The sequence below is a fragment of the Urocampus carinirostris genome, chromosome 8 (genome assembly GCF_059441175.1).
Source record: "Urocampus carinirostris isolate Australia breed hairy pipefish chromosome 8, RoL_Ucar_1.0, whole genome shotgun sequence".
In the NCBI taxonomy this organism is placed as follows: Eukaryota; Metazoa; Chordata; class Actinopteri; order Syngnathiformes; family Syngnathidae; genus Urocampus; species Urocampus carinirostris.
In genome coordinates, this window is record NC_142356.1 from 18,975,000 (window position 1) to 18,994,979 (window position 19,980).

General features: G+C 39.8%; 1 protein-coding gene across 1 annotated transcript; it reads right to left on the minus strand.

The window, feature by feature from the left end:
* Positions 1-1,115: 1,115 nt before the first annotated feature.
* Positions 1,116-19,132, minus strand: sgms2a (sphingomyelin synthase 2a). Its single transcript, XM_088341864.1, has 6 exons — positions 18,810-19,132; positions 10,849-11,325; positions 7,916-8,033; positions 5,157-5,310; positions 2,992-3,158; positions 1,116-2,701 (listed from the first exon to the last, which is right to left on the minus strand). The coding sequence occupies exons 1-6, from the start codon at positions 18,995-18,997 to the stop codon at positions 2,519-2,521; spliced, it is 1,287 nt and encodes a 428-aa protein (XP_088197990.1). The 5' UTR covers positions 18,998-19,132; the 3' UTR covers positions 1,116-2,518.
* Positions 19,133-19,980: the final 848 nt, after the last annotated feature.

Sequence of the window (19,980 nt, forward strand, 5' to 3'; positions counted from 1 at the left end):
GCATTCCACTTTACCGGGGCCCGAATGGAGAACGCTCTCGAACCTGCGGGTCTCTTCTTAGCTCTTGGGATCACTAGTAGAACAGCGTTTTCAGAGTGAAGGCTCCGGACCGGAACATAGGGGGAAATTAAATTTGATGAGGATAGATATAAGGGAGCCACTCCATGCATGATTTTGTATAATACCAACAGAACCTTAAAATCACATCTCAAGCTAACAGGGAGCCAATGCAGGTTAGCTAAAATTGGGGTAATGTGATCAAACTCTCTTGTCTTAGTTAAAAGCCTCGCTGCAGCATTTTGTACCAGCTGAAGGCTCTTGATTTTGGACTTGGGAGAGCTCTTCAGCTGTACATATTCTCTCAAAAAATTCACTTTTTCAGGGATATGTCCTACAAACATATATCATACAACATCATGCTGAGGTTTTGAGTTTTTCTTTGCCCTCATGTAGGTTTTAGATCAGGGGTTGGTGCCATAATAGTCTTTAGTCTGTAATAGTCTGTGATATGTACAGCCTTTTGAAACTTCTTGTAATTAAGGGCTATACAAATAAGCATGACTTGACATTATGATTTTCTAGGAAATTTGATTTTTAACTGTCATGTTTAGTGATTGACTGAACCTGATTTAATAGTTAGAACCTGATAACAACATAGTAATAACATGTTTGAAATGCATATCAAACTGGTAGGCCTTCCCATGAATCATTAACAAAAAAAGTGTTCAGCTTCAAAAAGGTTGGGGATCCTTGGTTTATAGGAAGACCAAAGGTTTCCCACATATAGTTACGATTTCAACAGTCCTTGCAAACAAAAATAGAACGAAAAAACTCTTCCAGATGCAAGAAAACTGCAAATTGAAGAGCCAATTCGTCTTTTTTCACGTTTTATCTCATGATTATAAAGTTGGTTTCCTCAGACAATAAATTGGAAATACAGGACTGTTGATAGTCGGCCTAGCATTTCTGCATGACGCGCCTCCTCTTGTACCTTGAACCCATGGGTTTAAGTGGGTCATCATTTTGGGACCACCAGCCATTGTAATTTTAACTCATTCATCCAAAGAACTTTCACAAATACTGTGTTTTGATGTTTCAAGAGTGCAAATGAGACGTTTGGGTGTCCTTAATTCCATTTAATACAATGTTCAGACCACTGCGATGATACACACAAATCAAAGCGTTCTAGAATCAAGTTTAATCATCAATAATTCTCAGTCATACAATGAGGTCATAATCATCAAGGCAGTTTTGGTACACACATGAACCTACAAAGGCAGTGAATTCCCACCACTTGGCCAAGTCCCGATCACAAAGTTCAGGCGATAGATTAGTTTTTCATGAAGGTGCTCTTCAACTCTAATTGTTGCTGTACTTTCTTGTCTGAGCACGACTTGCTTTCACCAGTTGTGTTCGCCCACTGGTGGTCGGCTGACTGGTACATTAAATAAGCACAGACTGTTTATATTGTCAAACATTGCCGACCATGAAATGTTTTATTGTGACGGACAAAATTATGACCCAGAATAAAATATAGTTTGATTGTTAATTAATACTAATATGTTGTCTTGACGCTACAAAGCACAGAATACACTGCTCTAAGGCACCTTGTGACGCTAGTAGTGAGGTCCGATCATACAAAAACAAAACAAAAAAATGGTACTTTGGGAGGTGAAGTCACTATAAATGCTTCTAAAATTGCCTAGAACAGAGGTGGGGAACTAATATGTACTGGATATTATATACAGGCTGACCAATGTGGATTTTTTATTAACCATATCAATATGCAGCATCATAAAAATGACTATTTGATTGATGACTTCTACTGTAGTTGTTTGATTAGTTTTATTTTAGGTCGATATGATAATGACCATATTGGGCTGATTATAGTCAGTCAAGACCTAATCTTAAAGGAAGATTGTCTATTATTTAGCAGTTACTAGTGGTAAAAAAAACAGCATTCATTAAAAAAAGGAAATTTAAATACTAAGCAAAAATACATGAACTATCATATAAACGTTTTTTAAAAATAAAAAATAGAATACAAAATAAAAAGGTCAAGGAATTTGTATTTATTTTCCATAACATGAGGCTCACCTACAGGGAGCTGACATGATTACGCCAACTTACTGCTACGGGTAAAAAAAAAAGTAAAAGGCAGGGTAGAAAAAATACCAAAATGTTGCAGTTTGGTTACTTTGAATCTGCATAGTTTGTATTTTTCCTTGTGCTTTACAGCACTGTTTTTTTGGTGGCACTAAACACAACGACGACAAATGGTCAAATATTACACAGTGTCTCTTTAAGAGCATTTGTTGAAAACATTGGGGTTTTTTATGTTGCAGGAAAGTTCTCAAAATGTTGCCCACCTCTGCTCTAGAAGCTGGCATAAGTATGTACAGTATACACACACACACATACGACAAGGCAACTATTTAAATTAGACAGCAAAATCACAGACAGATAAAGCGTAATTCTCCTTCTAGGCACATTAGTTTGTGGAAGACCGCCCACTCCGTCACTCATCACGTGTGCTCTGTACCATGGAGTATTTCTTGCAAGGGTTCTTGATGCAGGCGGGCGCCCAGCTGACGGGCCAGCCATACACGCGTGGTACGGGTGTGCTCACGTTGCGCTCCATGAAGTTGAACAGCGGGTTCCACCAAGTGTTGGTGAGGTAGTTGCTGGAGGAACACTGACACTGCACATACAAACAAAACAGATAAGGGAGGCAACATTAGGCAGTGGGCAGGGAAAAACCAGGACTGGTTGCCAGCCAATCATAAGCCCAAGAAATATTATTTTAATACACCAACAATGTTTTGAGAAATAATTATGGATGATCTTATTTTTAGTGTCAGAAACATTCACAATACAATGAGAGCTTAAATTTTGAGTTTAAATCTGCTTTAAAAATCATGCAATAAACATTTGATAGAGAGTTAAAGTGTAAAAATATAAACATAAACGAAAAGTTGGGAAAAGACCTACTTGTCTGTTGGCCATACTGTGATACCACCAGAAGAGTCGTGTTGTGATAAAGTAGGCCACCACCACATCCACACTGTAGTGCTCGTGTGCCACCAGGATGCACACTACGCCAACCGCACTCAGGAGCCAGCACGTCAAGTGGTACCACCAGAAGGATCGAGGAGAGTCTGCGAGGAAAGTCCGTCATTAAAAGAGGGACTCCTAGTGTTTATTCTAGCTTTGATAAATGTTATCTCTTCCCTCAGTTCACAATGGGTTGCTTTTCATCCATAAACCGCAACTTTTTTATTTATTTTTATTTTCATGGTTAGAAATAAGGTTGCATGGGCATGTGCTGAAAGAGGTTGAAAGCTTTAGGTACTTGGGTTGTGATGTGGCTGCAGTTGGTGGAATGCAGTGCGAGGTGTTGCACAGAGTGAATCAAGGAAGCAAGGTTTTGGGTACCCTGAGGAGAGTGATGAGCAACAAGAGTATGAGTATGGATGTTAAAAGGGGACTGTATGAGAGTCTGATTGTGCCGACTGTGTTGTTTGGTGCAGAGACTTGGAGCCTGAACGCAGATTTGAGAAGGAAATTCAATGTTTTTGAGATAAAGTGTTTGTGGAGTATGTTAGGAGTGACAAGATTGGATAGATTGGGAAATGAAATTGTGAGAGACAGAACTGGAGTAGTAGTGGAACCGAGCAAGTGTGTGGATAAAAGAGTACTCGGTTGGTTTGGACACATGGAGAGGATGGATGAGGAATGAATGTTGAAGAGGATCTACAGAGCAGAAGTAAATGGAAGGAGACCAAGAGGAAGGCCGCGATTGACGTGGAGGAATAGTGTAAGTGCACTGCAGGAAAGAGGTCTAAATATAATGGAAGCTAGACCTCTTGTTGGTGATAGGAATGAGTGGAGAGGTGTTGTGAAAGGATAGTGGGATTTTTGGACGCGAACTAAGGGATGGGCAGGGCACCCGTATGATGCGGCAGGGGTAAACCAGTGAAAGCTGTCGGGCCCTGCTGTTGAACAGAGGAGTGTGTTGTGTCACCCTGACCCGAGTGACATGGCCGCTTTCTTGTGTCCCGTTTCATCTGGAGGGACGAAAGCATGACCAACTTGGGTGCCGAGGTGATTAACTTGTTTGGGTGTTTGGGCTTTTGGGTTGGCCATGGTCCAAAACATTTTGTGTCTGTTTTTTGCTACTTTTTCCCTTTTTTGCATTTTCTTTATTTTTGTATGTGTTTGTCTGGCTGTCGGTCACCCCTCTGGAGGGATATGACCAGGGTAGATAGATAGATAGATTTTAATGGAGGCACCTAGGAAAATACAAAACAACGTGGTGACATCTGGAAACATGTATGACGCCCTTTAAGAGAAATTAGTCCATGATTTTGCAAACATTATTCCTTTAATACGTAACAGAAGCAAAATGGGAGGTTTTATAGTCCTTTTTCCAATATTTACAACGAAATTTACAACTTTTTTCAGCCGCATATCAAGTCCTCAATTTACACATCCGAATTACACAGCTGTGGAAGTTTGCTGTCAAAAACATTACACTTCTATTTCCATATCATCTGCATCAATGCAGGTCACTGAAGTTTCCTTTCATCCTCGAGGAACGATAACAAGAAAATGCATTTTGTTGCATTGCCGCAGCAACCCCTAATGACAACAACACAAAAAAATGTCTGTGTTGCAATTTAGCATTATTTTCCACAGTATGGTTGTACTGGCGCTGTCATCTAGTAATACAGGGCTCACATTTTACGCGACGTAGCCCTCATTCAAGTTTTCTTTTGTCGCAGTAGTGAATATATGCTGGTCTTTGAAATTGCCATGTTGAATGGTCACATGATACAAAAACCTGTGACGGAAACAACTTGGAGCAGAACTGAAAAACTACGCAGCAGAAAACAGTGTGCGGTGGCACAGAGCTGTTGTTCTGCAGAGATAGGCGTCAATGCCAGATTCTCCGCAAGGTTGGCGCTTGCTGTGCACAGGGCATAAAATGTAAAAAATGGACATCAATTAGCTCATTTTGTGGCTTAAGATCCGGTGAGGTTTGTACAAAGATAAAGTAGAGTTTGTTCACAAATTTGGGCATGCAGCTTTTAATCAAAGTCGCGCTGTAGTCAGGAATTTACAGTATGTTCTATTTGCAAGGAAAAATGACTTACATTCCTTAATGAACAGATAGGTGAGGGTGAGCATGACAGTGTGTCCGCTGAACAGGAAGTCCCCACACATGATGTGGGACTTGGTGATGGACAGCCCTGCGCCAGAAATCAACCTCAGAATTCGCTGGAACTTGGCGTACGAGTCTCCATACAGCTGAAGGGGAAGTATATTGAGTGAGCTTGTGAATATCGGTGAAATTGATGAAAATGTTTGTTTGCTAATTTGCTAACTGGCAGTGACATGCAGGGATGGCATCATTGAAATACAACATAAAAAATATGTAAATGTTTTAACTATTTATAGTGTTAAAATTCTTTCTTATTTAACATCACAATTTTTGGATTTTCATTTTCAAAATCGCATAGTTTTTGCATATTGTGATTAGAACTTATTTAACTTAAAAATATGTATATTATGAATAGCCGGCACGGCAGCTGAGTGGTTAGGGCATCCGCAGCACAGTTCTGAGGTCATGAATGAAATCCAGCTACCGGCCTTTCTGTGCGGAGTTTGCATGTTCTCCTCGTGCTTGCGTGGGTTTACCCCGGACATTCCAATTTCCTCCCACATTGAAAAAACATGCATTTCAGGTTAATTGACCGGTCAAAAAATTGTCCCTATGTGTGAATGAGCGAGTGAGTTGTCGTCTCTGTGTGCGACTGGCTGACAACCGGTTCAGGTTGTCCCCTGCCCACTGCCCGAAGATGGGATGTGCTTCAGCACCCCTGCGACCCTGCTTAGGATAAGCGGTGCAGATAATAGGTGGATGGATGGATATTATGAATATTTTTATTACAATTATATGTAACATATTACTTTGCTGAGTGCCTGGAAATGCCAAACTAGTCATTCAAGTCTCCCGCCTCATGGCAGGGGGCGATAGTGAGATCAAGGATTTTGATTAACTCAGGCCCAAACAATAGAATTAGCGAAAGTAATTTTTTTCTTGTTCCATGGACTTTTTTTCACAAAAGTGGATTACTTTTCCATTAAATTATTCAAAAGAAGCATCTCATAGACCAGGGGTGGCGAACACGCGGCTCTTGGCCAATCAGAATGCGGCTCTTTGCCTCATCATATTTTCTATATACTATGGCTGTTTCATGTTTAGTTTTTTCCCCCCTCTTAAAACACACTTAAATCCAACAGAGTTAATAACAAATAATAAATAATATTTGGAAATTAATTTGGCAGATTTGTTGTTTTTATACTGCTCCGGACACATAACTGACTGCCAATCATCTGCGTAGGTTACGCCTAATGCCGGGAAATTAAGTAAACATTTCATGAGCGTGCAGACTGTTACCCTCATGGTCAAAATGGCAAAATGCAAAGCGAAACAGAAATAGTGTTATGTTATGTGTGTTATGGGAAATAATATGTTTTTAATTGTGTGTGTTTGTGTGTGTCTGTCTGTCATGGCAGGTCAGTACGTTGTGTGGCTCTTTTACTCTCACAGTTAAAAATTTCGGCTCTTTCTGTCAAACGTGTTCGCCACCCCTGTCATAGACCTTAAGTTAAGGTAAGACAATAAATGTTTTTTATGCTACAATTTGTATATTGCTTAATTTATATATTGTCTTTTTCCAATTGAATGACGAACAAGATGTGGGTTCATTCATTTGTGATCTGACTGCACTTCACTGCCATCTGGCAATGAGAAACAGGAAGTTTTAGTGTGGGTTGTTCTTTTACTTCCTCCTATTTTTGTGTCAAAATCAAATTAGATGGAAAAATGTTGGCAGAAATGAAAATACAAAAAAAAAATAAGTTTGGGATTTTGTATTCTGGTGTTTAGTTTCAGGGATCCTTATAAAGTCAACATGCCAGCAGTTGTGAGGCTAACAAAAAGTAGTAAGATAACAAATCTGAGTTAAGAGGACGCTGGATCTAAAGATTTAGATTTAAAAATTTGATCTGTATATCCTGCAAAACATCTTGTAAAAATGGCAAATAATTTAACTTTTTTAGTGGTCGAATACATTTTAAAAAGCAAATGACAGGAAGTTCTGATCATTTTAGTATTATTTATTTTTATTTTTATAAAAACAAAGTAATTGTTTAAGTATTTTGCTAACTTTATTAAAAAACACGATTTTTAAAATGAAAATAATTGTCAGTTTTCTCCTGTTAGATCATTGCTTATATTAAAGGGACATTACGGATTATTTGACCACTAGATGCCGCTGTATATTGTAGCGCAACTGAAGAAGGAACACTACACAGCACAAGGAATAATACAAACTACGGACACTCAAAGCGATCCACACGCCCCATTTTTCTTCTCATTTTTTGCCCAGCCTTTTTAAAGGTTTTGGAGGACAATTGTGTCAGTTTCCTTTAAGCGAGGCTCATGTTATCTAAAATGAATACGAATTTCTTGACGTACGAGTATTTACCTTTACTAGATAGTTTATTTATTTTTACTTAATTTTTAGATCAGCAGATATATTTTTTGCTGAAGTATTTTTTAACCACTATGAGGCGCAAAATAATACACTGTCCTATTAAGGACAACATTGCATATATGACGACAAGAAGAAGTTTGAAATATGATAAAATAAGAAGATTATTTGGAATGAGCAAAATGACACTTGTCGTTTTTTGTACAGTCACTTATTGACTGCTATTCTAGAAACGTAATGTCGTTAAATGAGTTGATGAATTCAATTGTCTTTGTTTGGTGTGAAAAAATACAAATCAACCATGACTCTATCAGAGATGCTGCTGCCACCGAGAGGTATTATGATGATCTTACCTTGGGCGCACAGGTAAAGTGCAAACCAGGCACAGGCAGGATCGTGATGTACATGGTAATGCAACGGTACAAGTACAAGGTCCCCAAGATGAAGAAGTAGCGTCTGCATACTATGGACCTGCAAAATATGAATTATCGTAAGTTCCTGACAACAAGCCGACACTTTTTGCTATGTTTTAAACCTTTCTTTTTTCTTTCGTGGTGGGATAAAAATTTTGCCCAGCAACAGTAGTTAAGGCAATTAAAAAAATGAGTAGTTCACAGAGGTCCTTTAAATTGTAGGATTATTCAAAACTGCCATTATTGTATATTCCTCAAGTGTAGGGGGGCACAGAATAAAAAGGACAAGCTTCCCTTTACCACGACACATGTGCTCTAAATACAAAACACTGAAGTAAGGTCCAAAAACATTTCTGGTGCCCTTCTAGTGGAGAACTTAGTTTTTGTTTTTTCCGACATTATTCATATAATACAAAAAACGGGGGGTTTGCTGGTACTTATTTAATATTGACAACATACTTACGATATTTCAATTTTTCAACCCACGGATGAAATCAATTTCAATGTCTGTATTGACCAGCAGTAGACGTTACATACTGTACAAAGCGGTAGATGTTATCATGCTCTCTATTTTTACATGCAAATTAAAATATGTCTCCAGAATATTAAAAAAAACATGTGCTTGTTTAAGACCAGAGGTGGCAAACTTTTACCAAAACTGAAATATAATGCGATTTTTGCAGCGGTTTATTCACGCACAAAGACTTTGAAATAAAGAACCTCTGGACTAAAATACTAGTCTTGAGTGAAGATTTTTTTGTTTATGTTGAATTTGAAAACACAGTAAATTTTAAATAAAATCGGTAGGTGTTTTAAGGGGAAAAAGTGGTAGGCTAATGTGTAACCCAGTAGTGTTGGTGGGTATAAAAAACACTTTTGTTCTCTTTCCTTATCATCAGAGTCATTGTCAGGTCGCTGTGATTCCTTTAATCCTCGAGGAGCGAGGACAAGTGAACACAATTTGTTTCGTCACAGCGCAACCACCAATGACAACATCACAAGAACCACGTCTGTGTTGCAATATAGCACTATTCTCCACAGTAAGGTTGCCCTGGCGCGATTGTCTGGAAATAAAGAGCTCAAATTGTAGGTGTGAGGGCGCACGGTGCTGTTGCCGTTCTGCAGCCAAAGGCGTCGACACCAAAATATCATACTGGGTTGGTGGGAGTTGTGGGCTGAACTTGCGCCTTAAAATCTAAAATGATTGAGATTTTTCCCAAGTTTGAGCATGGGACCTTTAATCAGGTAAGCTCTGTAGTTTGGAATTTATGGTATTTAGTGATGGACTTGGTCAGTAGGGGTGGGCGGATCAATCCAAATATCAATATTATTAAGTACTTGTATCAGATCAAACTATTGTGGTGGGATTGCTACTTCGCGCCTGCACTAATTTCCTCTAAGCGCCGCTTATCTATGTAAATAGCACTGCCCTTATCTCCCTTACCCAGCACCTTTGGCCACTCTACGCTTATGCCTGAGTGTAACTGACAGGCACACTTTTAGCGCCTCTCCCTACCTGGCCTGCTGCTGCATTCTGGCTGTGATGCAGAAGAGAGGGCCAAATCGATGCGCCCTCCCCTACTAGGAGCTAAAAATGACAAAGACAATTTGAAAGCAGACTTTTTTCCAACTAAAAAAAAGAACAATGCCAGGTGTAATTTGTAGGGTGAGGTGCTCTTCTACTGAGTGAACACCACAATTTTACATAAAAACACAAAAAAGCTCTCCCTGCAGAACAACAAGCTGCAACCAAAATGTAAACATGTTACTGTTACTGAACAAAAACCTGCAAATCAGTTGTCACTATGGTAATGGAGCCAATGAGAGACAATTGAACTTATGCATTACCGACTTTATTTTCGAAATTTTGTGCAATGGAAAGTATTTTAATTCTCTAGATGACATTGTTATATGGTATGAGTATTTTCCCTATATTACTGCTTTTTTTGGTTTGACTCTCTTGGCTTTTGTTCTGAAACAGTTGTGATACAAATATTTCAAATTATTTTTTTATACTGTTCACGTGTTTTATATAGTTATTTAACACAAAACTAAACATTTTCAGTTCCTACAAGATCTGTGCTGCAATAAAAAACTACCCCAAGGGGCGGAAGGCTACAATTATTCAATGATCATAACATTTTCCTGCGACAAATATTGATATCAGATTGGTACCGATCAATACTACCATGTGTTTACTTGGATACCAAACCAAGTGTTATCTTTACAACATAGTGCCTTCCTCCGCTACTTTTTAAAAGCATTATGGATTACAATGTCTTCTTTTATCTGATGGTACCAACTTCTGTGAAGTTTCATACAATCTTCAGTCCACCAGCAACTCAACACTGCATATACATTTGGAGTAAGGTGGCATATTTATATCTAGTAGAAATACAACTGAATACAGTTACGGCGTCTCAAGAACAATGTATGAGAATGCTTATTTTTTCCCTCCTGATATTGTCTTGGGCATTACCCAGAGATGGAGAAGGAATTATTTGAGTGGTTTGAAGACAAAAAAAAAGATGGAATGTCTAGGTTGTTAGTTTGCAGGCTTTCAATACTGCACTAGCAAATAAATAGAAACGATTCACCGCCTACACAGGTTAGTGGACAACTATTTATTTTATTATGTGGCTATTTTTAAGCAGTTTTCAGGCTTCAGCTTCAATTTGAGTATATACAGTCATTCGTACCTAGATGCACTACTTTAGGGTATCAGTATTCTGGGGGTATAACAATTACATATTTAAACGAAGTAACTAACAACTGTAAATAATTTATTTTCAGTAATGTACTCAAAACTGACCATAATTCCCAGTAACGCCCACCCCCATTTGTATTTCAAATTGAAAGTGTAGAATTCTTACTTGTGGTTGAAGAAGAAGAGTTGCAGGAACCAAATGGTAACCAGCACGATGCCGTTGACCTCTGTAACGGTGAAGGCCCACTTGACTCTGTCAATATATTCAAAGAAGGTGTCGGGCAGCGGCGGTATGCTTTCTTTGGGCGGGACCCTCTCGTGGACCACCGTGATGACCACCGTGGTCAGGACTAGGCTGAGGCCGGCGTAGAAGAAGAGAAGTGTGGTCTTCCACCACTCGGGCGGCAGCCGGTTGACTTCGGGCTCCTTCATGGAGATCTTCACGTAATCGTTGTGCCGGCTCTTACGGAAGCCCCGCTTGGCGTCGCCCGAACCCGAGGTGTGCACGGGGCAGGCTTTCTTCTCGCCGCCGTGTCCCCCGCCGCCTTCCATGTTTGAGTTCATGCTATCCGCCTGCAACGACGACATGACCGCTTGCTCTGTCCATTCACAGCTGGGGCCCCTTTGAACGGAGGTGTCGGCACTGCGAAAAGTATTTAAAAAAAAATACAACACATAAAACACAATGAGAATTACTAAGCTACTACAAAGGAACAACATAATGTACGGTATATTTATCTTATTTTTCTGTTTAAATAAGAATAATGATACTTAAAAGGGCATTGTGTTTTATTTTGCATCTCCTAGTGGTAAAAAAATATCATATAAATGTGCTTTATTTTAAACACTCATAGGTAAAAAAATATATTTATTTAATCCATCTAAATCTAAACTGCTTTATAAATCCTGATTTCTGTGTTTGTATGTGATCTAAAAGCTCCAAAACGGCTGAACCGATGTCTGTAAAAATTTCCATGAATGTACTTTAGGCCTCTGTAAGTGTCTTTAGCTAGGTTCTGCTACAAGGCACCCCCAATAAATAGCAAAAAAAAATCGATCAACAACTTCTTTGGTGTGGTCTGCTTCCATGGGGTTTTCTCTGTGTCCCTTTTAAAATGAGCAATATTATTTGGAATATTTTCCCCATTAAAAGGGCAATGTCTTGTAGGTTTCTTTTGATTGTTAAAGACGAGCTCTAGTTTCTATCACTACTTAATGGTAAAGTTTGCCAAAGTTGTATAATTTCACTGCAACTGTAAACAACTACGTCAGAATGTAAAAAAAAGTGTTGTGTCCCTATTAAAAATGGTATCTTACATAAATAAAATTCAAAAAACTTGGAGAATAGCATTTTCTTCCTCCACATATTCATTTACCATTCGGGTTGTGTGACATGATGGCTAAAAAAAAGTGCTGGAGTTCAGCAGTACTATTTAGGATTTTATGATAGAAAAAAAAGCAGATGAAAACAAATAAAACTGAATATTCTGTGCTTGTTGTTACAGAACAAGGCTTCAATGGTTTCACAAGTGTGCTTTCAAAATGGCTGACAATAATAAGGAAGGGAACATCACAAAAACAAAACATAAATCAATGTAAAATTCCTAAAACACCATCTACACACCAGTCCTTTTTCCAGACTGAATCGTGCAGGTGGTTTGATAAGACTAAAACAACGCCAACCCCCTCCCCCCACTAAATCAGAACACCAATTAGAATAACGTAGAGCTGTAAAACAACTAAGTAAATAATTACATTCTAATATATGGATAATCATAAGGTGCTTTGATTGCCACTAAATGATTAACTTGATTAATATATTGATGCGATGAACTAATTACTGATAGGGATACAACTCGAAAACTCACAAAATTATGACTAAATATCCAGTGACACATTTCAATTTTACAATAAAATATAAAAAAATGATACCTAACCAGCTCAGTAGCCTAGATGGTAGTGTGCCCGCTTTGAGACTGGGAGGTCGCTGGTTCGCGCCTCGGCCGAGTCATACCTAAGACTTATAACATTGGTAAAAATGGCGGCGCCCTCTGTTGGCTGCGGCTGCATCGGCTCGCTACAACGGGTCAGGTGTATCGACATTTCGTTCTGTGTACATTGTTACAAAGAATGACAATACAAAGGAAATTATTATTATTATTATTATTATTATTATTATTATTATTATTATTAAGATGCGGAAAATTAACCATCAGTTGGGCACATTTTGTGGCAGGGTTGTACAGTCTTTACCTGCAAGGTCTTACTATCATATTAATAATACATGCTCATTCAGGTCACTCTTATCAACGAGGAAACATGTCACCACCTGTTGCCCGAAACAAAACAGTAAGCGTGAGTGCCTAAAGCAAGAGGTAAATCATGCCAAATCGCACCCAGAAGACAAAATGGCCTATAAACTAGAATCATAACGTTTTTAGCCTGCTCTGCTTAATGGTTATAGGAAGTCCTACATCAACCTATGACAAAACCCACTCTCAATATTTTCATTATTTCACATCTAAAAGGTTTAAAAGGGCGCCGTTCGTGCCTAATGGCTCCAGGGATACTCAATTTGACTGAGAACCATTTAGGATGCATAGATAATAAGATGTTTACTTGTGGACAAACATGGCACCCGAGATGAGAATCGGTTAGAAATAGACGGTATCAAGTTGCACTGGATCCATTTTTTTGCGGAGTTGAGAGTGATGTTCAAGTCTGAGAATGACTGATGTAAGAGGCAAAGTGCAGCTGAAGGATGGCCATGTTTGAGAGACGGCAAGGAGTCAGGAGGCCGATTACTACCCACCAAACACAAACAACACAAGGTCATTAGCCGTTCGTGAGATGACGAAATGTCTCTGCTGTCAGACAGTTGGGACGAAAATAACTGGAATAGTATTTTACCCTGGAGAATTTTGATGACATGGACCTATCTACCCTAATATCTTAATCTTATGAGTCTGTTACACGTTTACCCTGGAGTGCCACGTCTAATCTTTGTTAACAATGTACGTGATAAGGATAATAACAAATCAATTTTCTATTAATGTTGAAGGGAAACCATTGTCCTCGAGGCACTATATTTATTCTGTCCTCTATCACACTTGATTCACTGATCTTAAGCAGAGGTGGGCTACCCAGCTGACTTCGAAAAGTGGGCAGGGATCACACTGAATTGGTTGCCAGCCAATTACAGGGCCTCTTCCAACATTAATTACCCAAATGATTTGTTCATCAGGGAGCTCTGTAGAAGCCTGCTTAGATTATTGAATTAGGTTTCGGTTGGGGTAGTTTGTGGGTGGGGGTGGGTCTTGGTTTAGTGGCTCGAGGACAAGCGTTTTCTACACCTTTGATATAGAATTTTCTTTGTTCTCATTGATTACAATGTAGTGTACATTGTTCTCGAGTGTGGGCAGGGGCCACTCTAAACTGGTAGCCAGAGAGACGTAGGTAGACAGACAATCATGCACTCTCACATGTATACCCAGGGACAATTTCAACTCACCAACTAACCTGAATGCATGTTTTTTGTAAGTGAAAGGAAACCATTGTGCCCGAAAAAACCTGCACAGGGGCGGCGAGACCCATAGATCTGTTGTTGGAACTCGGGAAAGTTGTTTTTCTACATAGAATGCAGATTGTATTACACCTATGACGAGTGAACATGATTAGCTGATTTGCAAACAGTTAAAATTCAAACCCACGCAGGGATGGCGAGACCCTCAGATCAGTTGTTAATACTTAGGAAAGTTGTTTCTTAACAGTTGAATAGAATGCCAATTGTAATACACCCATGACAAGAGAATATAATTAACTGATTTGTAAACACATTTAAAATTTAGGGCTCTGTGTACTCATCTGGGGCATTAGTGAAACATGCATCATGTAAGAAAATATTTTAAAATGTGTAACCCATTTTCTGTATGGAGGATAAAGTTCTTCTTACTGTTGCAGTTTACTGTAGAAAAGATTAACCACATCATTTCTTTCCAAAAAATATCCCTTCAAAACTTGCATTATGGTTGACTAACCCATAAACAGGATACAAGATTTTGTTTGCTCTGAAGGAAAGCAAGTTTTTTTTTCTCCCACCAGCAGCTGTGCCCGCCAGTACTCTAGAGCGAATGGGTGGTGATGGAAAAATGACTGAAAAAAGCAGCTCTTCCACACGTCGACACGGCGTAATGGATAACTTGGCCCAGCCCTGCTCGGTCAGGCTATTTCCAGAGCGGCCGGCTGAAGGCTGTGTTTTATGTTCTGCATGGACCAGGGCTGGGCCTCCATTTTGGGGCCTCGGTAATAACACGCTGCAGTTGTTCCCCACTCATTTGCCTCGAGGCGCCATGTTGATCGTCTCCATCAAAGAGAATGATAAAAATAAGTGATGTTACGGGCAGGGCACATGTGGAACGCTGTACAAAGAGTCAGTTTCTACTCATGTAGGAATAATTTGTGTTGTGTTTCTGTACATTTGTTACAATGGTCGTAAAGGATAATTTTTTTAGTAATCTGAGGAATGGCACGATGCTTGAGATTATCTGTAAGTATTTTACTGCACAGGCAACAGAAAAGGAACTTTGATTCTTGAATTACGCATTGCTAAATCTTAATCTAATTACATACCATAAGATGTGTGGCGTGAAGGTTGGATGATGGGGGAACCCGGGTCATAAGTAGGCCTAAGTCTCTTCTAACAAGAGACAATAGGTAGGGTGCAATTGGGAAGAGTACATTTGGCATCAACCTAGAGGAATGGACACTAAGGAGAAGACTGTAACCCAATTGTGGGTCTGACCTAAGCAGATGTTCTCTGGCCATTTAAAAAAAGAGATATTCGGGACAGACAATTTCACATGGGGTCGATGTTGGGGCGTAGATCACCTGTTGGCCGAAGACATAAGTGAGAAGGGTAGACATAATTAGACGGACCTAGTCTGATAATATATTAGGGCATAAGTTGGGACCTCAAAAAAATAGATAAGGTTGAGTTGGGTGTTCCAAGCTTCTGGTAAACCAGTGACCGCTTAGTACACCAGTGGGGCCTTTAGATCACATCGGGAGATGACCTGTTACTGAGCGTATAGGTTAGAAGTTGAGTGGGCCAGGGTGCCAGAGACCGTATAGAGCAGGGGTGGCCAACCCGGTCCTCAAGAGCCGCATGTCCTGCATGTTTTGGAGGTTTCTCAGGTGATGCAAATTTCAAGATTGTTTGCAAGCTGTGCAGGAGCTTGATAATGACCCAGGTGATTGGACTCACCTGTATTTGAACAGAGAAACTCCAAAAACATGCAGGACATGCGGCTCTTGAGGACCGGGTTGGCCACCCCTGATATAAAGGAAAGGCATGTCTATAGGGATGTGGATATTAAAGGGGTGTTGACAACCTGTTGGCTTATGACCGTGTTTTTCAACCTTTTTTGAGCCATGGCACATGGCTGTCATTGAAAAAGTCCCGCTTTATACCACCAGTAAGTGCCGTTGCATATTCGGTAAAAGTAAATCAGAATGAAAGATAGCTTTTGCTAGACCGCACAGGCACGCAAATCGGATGATTTATCACGGCACACCTGACAATATCTCACAAGACAGTGGTTAAAAATACTGGCTTAAGATATGATGGGTATGTACATACACGCCTGATTTGACCATATATCGATGTGGAGCAGATCTTGAAGGGGCCTCAGAAAACAGGTAAAGTCTGCTTGGTGAAACTTATGATGAAGCGACATGAGGGTACCTCAAACCATGAAGAAAATACATTAAGTAAGATGTTGAGTGAGCCAAGGTGTTAGGGTCTGACATACCTCCTACCACTAGAGGGCCCCAGGCGGCGTTTGAAATGGGCACAGGTGTTTGAAATGATCACACACCTGTGCCCAATTTTTAAAACCCTTTAAAAGAACATTTTGATAACTTTGTCAGGTCATTTTTTTATTTTTCTGGCATCGTCTTTGCATTTCATTCCACTGGCATGCTGGGTTTTTTTTTGTTTTGTTTGCTAATTACAGTTTCCAGTTACAATTGTTTGTTTCTAGTTTGAAGTTTGTCAAGTTTTATGTTTGTTTCTTGTTTTTCGTTTGGACGTTTTGTTAGTTGGTTTGTGCCCACTTCTTTGTTTGCTACTTTGGTAGTGGTTTGTTATTCAATACAATCCCTTATTTTGAGCACCTCCACCTGCAGTTCTTGCTTTCCCCTCATGAGTCCATCACCCTCAAAACCTTAACACAAGGTGCCTTAAGGAGGGGCAGACCTGGAGGGATCAACAATTGGTGCCTCAAGGGCAGACCTGGAGGGATTTAAACACATGAGGGTAAAGTTGGAAAACTGCAAATTTTAGAGAAGCTTGTCTTGAACAAAAGGTTAGGCTCAGGGTCCTGATGGTACACCTCAGGTTTACATCATCAGTAATGACAGGCAAAACTCCTCTTTAAGAGAGCTGCCTTGTACTGGTTCTCTCAAACAAACGCCCAGTGCTAAACACTATGTTCCAAGTGGGTGTGGCAACAGGTCATTTGCTCAGTTTTGTAATTACACTCTCCATTTCAAGCAGACCTCCTACATTGTGGTGTTCAACGTCAAAGTAAATGCTGAGCCGGGATTTAAAATGTTAGCTTTTAGAACATTTTAAAACACTCCTTTCATGCTGCTTAAGTTTATGATTAATGAAAAGCGCATAATTTTGGATGGGATCTTTTTTAGCACACTTCCTTTTAAGGGTAGGAGCAACCAAACCATCCATCTGCAGATCTATTTTTTGTGCCGCTTATCCTCAGGAGCCCATACCAGCTGACTTCAGGCAGTGGGCAAGGGACACTTTGAACAGGTTGCTGGCCAGTCGAAGGGCACCAAACCAATCTTTTTTTTAATGAGAGAAAAGCATGACATGTACACAAACTAAGCATTCTTACAAACAGAGACAATTTTGAGTGTGATAAAGCTCATGTGGATATTTTGAAACATGGCAGCAAGGTAGATAACCAGAATGATGCAAAATAAACAATATCACTGGGTTTTGCAGGAACAACAGACAACTGCCCAACACTTGTTTTGCTTTACACTGTCTTGGGTAACATTCAAGTGTAACTATAATGATAAATAAAAATATGGGCTGAAAAGATGACTACTTGGGGAAAAAGGCTCAGAACCTTGTGGATGACATGGTAATAATAATAATAATAATAATAATTTCCTTTGTATTGTCATTCTTTGTAACAATGTACACAGAACGAAATGTCGATACACCTGACCCGTTGTAGCGAGCCGATGCAGCCGCAGCCAACAGAGGGCGCCGCCATTTTACCAATGTTATAAGTCTTAGGTATGACTCGGGCGAGGCGCGAACCAGCGACCTCCCAGTCTCAAAGCGGGCGCCCTACCATCTAGGCTACTGAGCTGGTGTGTGAGTGAGTGTGTGTGTGAATGGGTAAGTGTGAAGCACATTGTAAAGCACTTTGGGAGGTCATTGACATGAAAAGCGCTAATAAATGCAGGCCATTTACCATGAAAACTACAAATTAAAGGGGCCGGACGAATATTTGGCCCATTCTAAAGGAGAAATGTGATTGGCCACTGGGCAAAAAAACAAAAGTTAAATTTTAAGGACCACATGAGTTACCAGTGGGCCTTGTTGAGAAGTAGCACCCTAAGGACGGTAGCCTGCGGACTGGTTCTGAAAAAAGCTGGGTCCTTGTGATTTTCTTGTAAAATTATTTTTTTAGTGGTTTACTGAGTCTATCTAACCTTACTTTCAATTGAACGATGGATATAGATAGATAGATAGATAGATAGATAGATAGATAGATAGATAGATAGATAGATAGATAGATAGATAGATAGATAGATAGATTATTAACTCTTGTTAAATTTTTCTTGGAGTCTCAGAGGACCTACAAACTGCAGATTAGCTAAGATTCAACGGTCAAGAGAGAAAAAGCCACCAATAAATAATGATGTAACACTACAACATTATGATTACGAATACTTTGTCCTTGACAAGGAAGAGACAACACTTTAATGTACAGCAATGTAAAGTATAAAAAACGACAAATACATTGTTGAATGTCTAGATGAGAGAATGAGTTCGGAAAGTGTCAATTATCGCTCGTTTTGGAGAAGTCCTACCTGTCCTCGTCGGGCCTCTGGTAAGTGTCTCGTGTCGCCGCAGCGTCAGCAGGAGAACGTGATGATGCTGAGAGCTTTGAGTTCGGGGATGAGAAGGAGGAGCAGGAGAAGGAGGAGAAAGAGGAGTGCTCCAGCACCTCAAGGGCCAAACCCTCGCCTTCCGGGGCTCGCTCCTCCCTGCCGCCCATCGTTTTCTTCCGAGCGCCAAGCAGACTTCGCTCGCGTCCATCCCATTCCGTCCCTCCGAATGTCGATCGCGCAGACTCACCCAGCGCCGACGTCACATGAGCGGCTATAGAGCGACCCCTAGTGTGCTGCGAGCTGGCTTTTTTTTAGTCGACCTCATATTCGCGTCATACTGGTCAAATGATGACGCCGTCGGTGCGCGTCATCCTTTGAGTACACATCACGGGAAACGGCTTAACTCGTTCAATGCCAGACGTTTCTCTCAAATGTGGGGTGAGGGTGCCAGCCATGTTTTTTTGCCATTTGAACCCATTTTTAAAGGCCAACAGATAGTTTAGTTCTGTAGCCATTGCACAGGACACTCGGGCAAACATACATACCTGTCAAGCTCCAGAGCTCCATGCCCTTACAAACTGTCGTATTTTCCCTTACAAAATACAAAATAATCTTACACCATATTTTTAAACGTGTTTATTTACGTAGTTTAACATGTTATATTGTACATGCGTTTGTTATAGCATATATATGGTTAATTAGCTCTTTGTTGTGAGATCCTGAGTTGCTCGACATGAATGAGGTTTATTATTAAAACAGTTCCAAAATAAGTAGCTTGGACGTTCACTTTAGAAGGAAAAAATACATGCAAATATAATTAAGTAGAATAATACATTTTCTTATTCAAGTTATTAAATCATTTTCTGCATTAAATTATTGTTGGTAATATACTGATTAAAGGGATAACCACAAACCTGTCTTTTTTCATTTTCTCCTTTTATACGTCCTTTTTTTCTCAACTTCTTTATACAGCATAATAATTCGTAATATAATGCATCAAAGCAAGTGAGCCGTTTGAGAGCCGGTTCTCTTTAATGAGTTGAGCCGAAAAAGCCGGTTCTCTAAAAAAAGATACGGACTTCCTTTCACTACATCAAACCGCTCGCTTCGTTTGCAACGAAATAAAATGATACCGAGATAGAGGCTACTG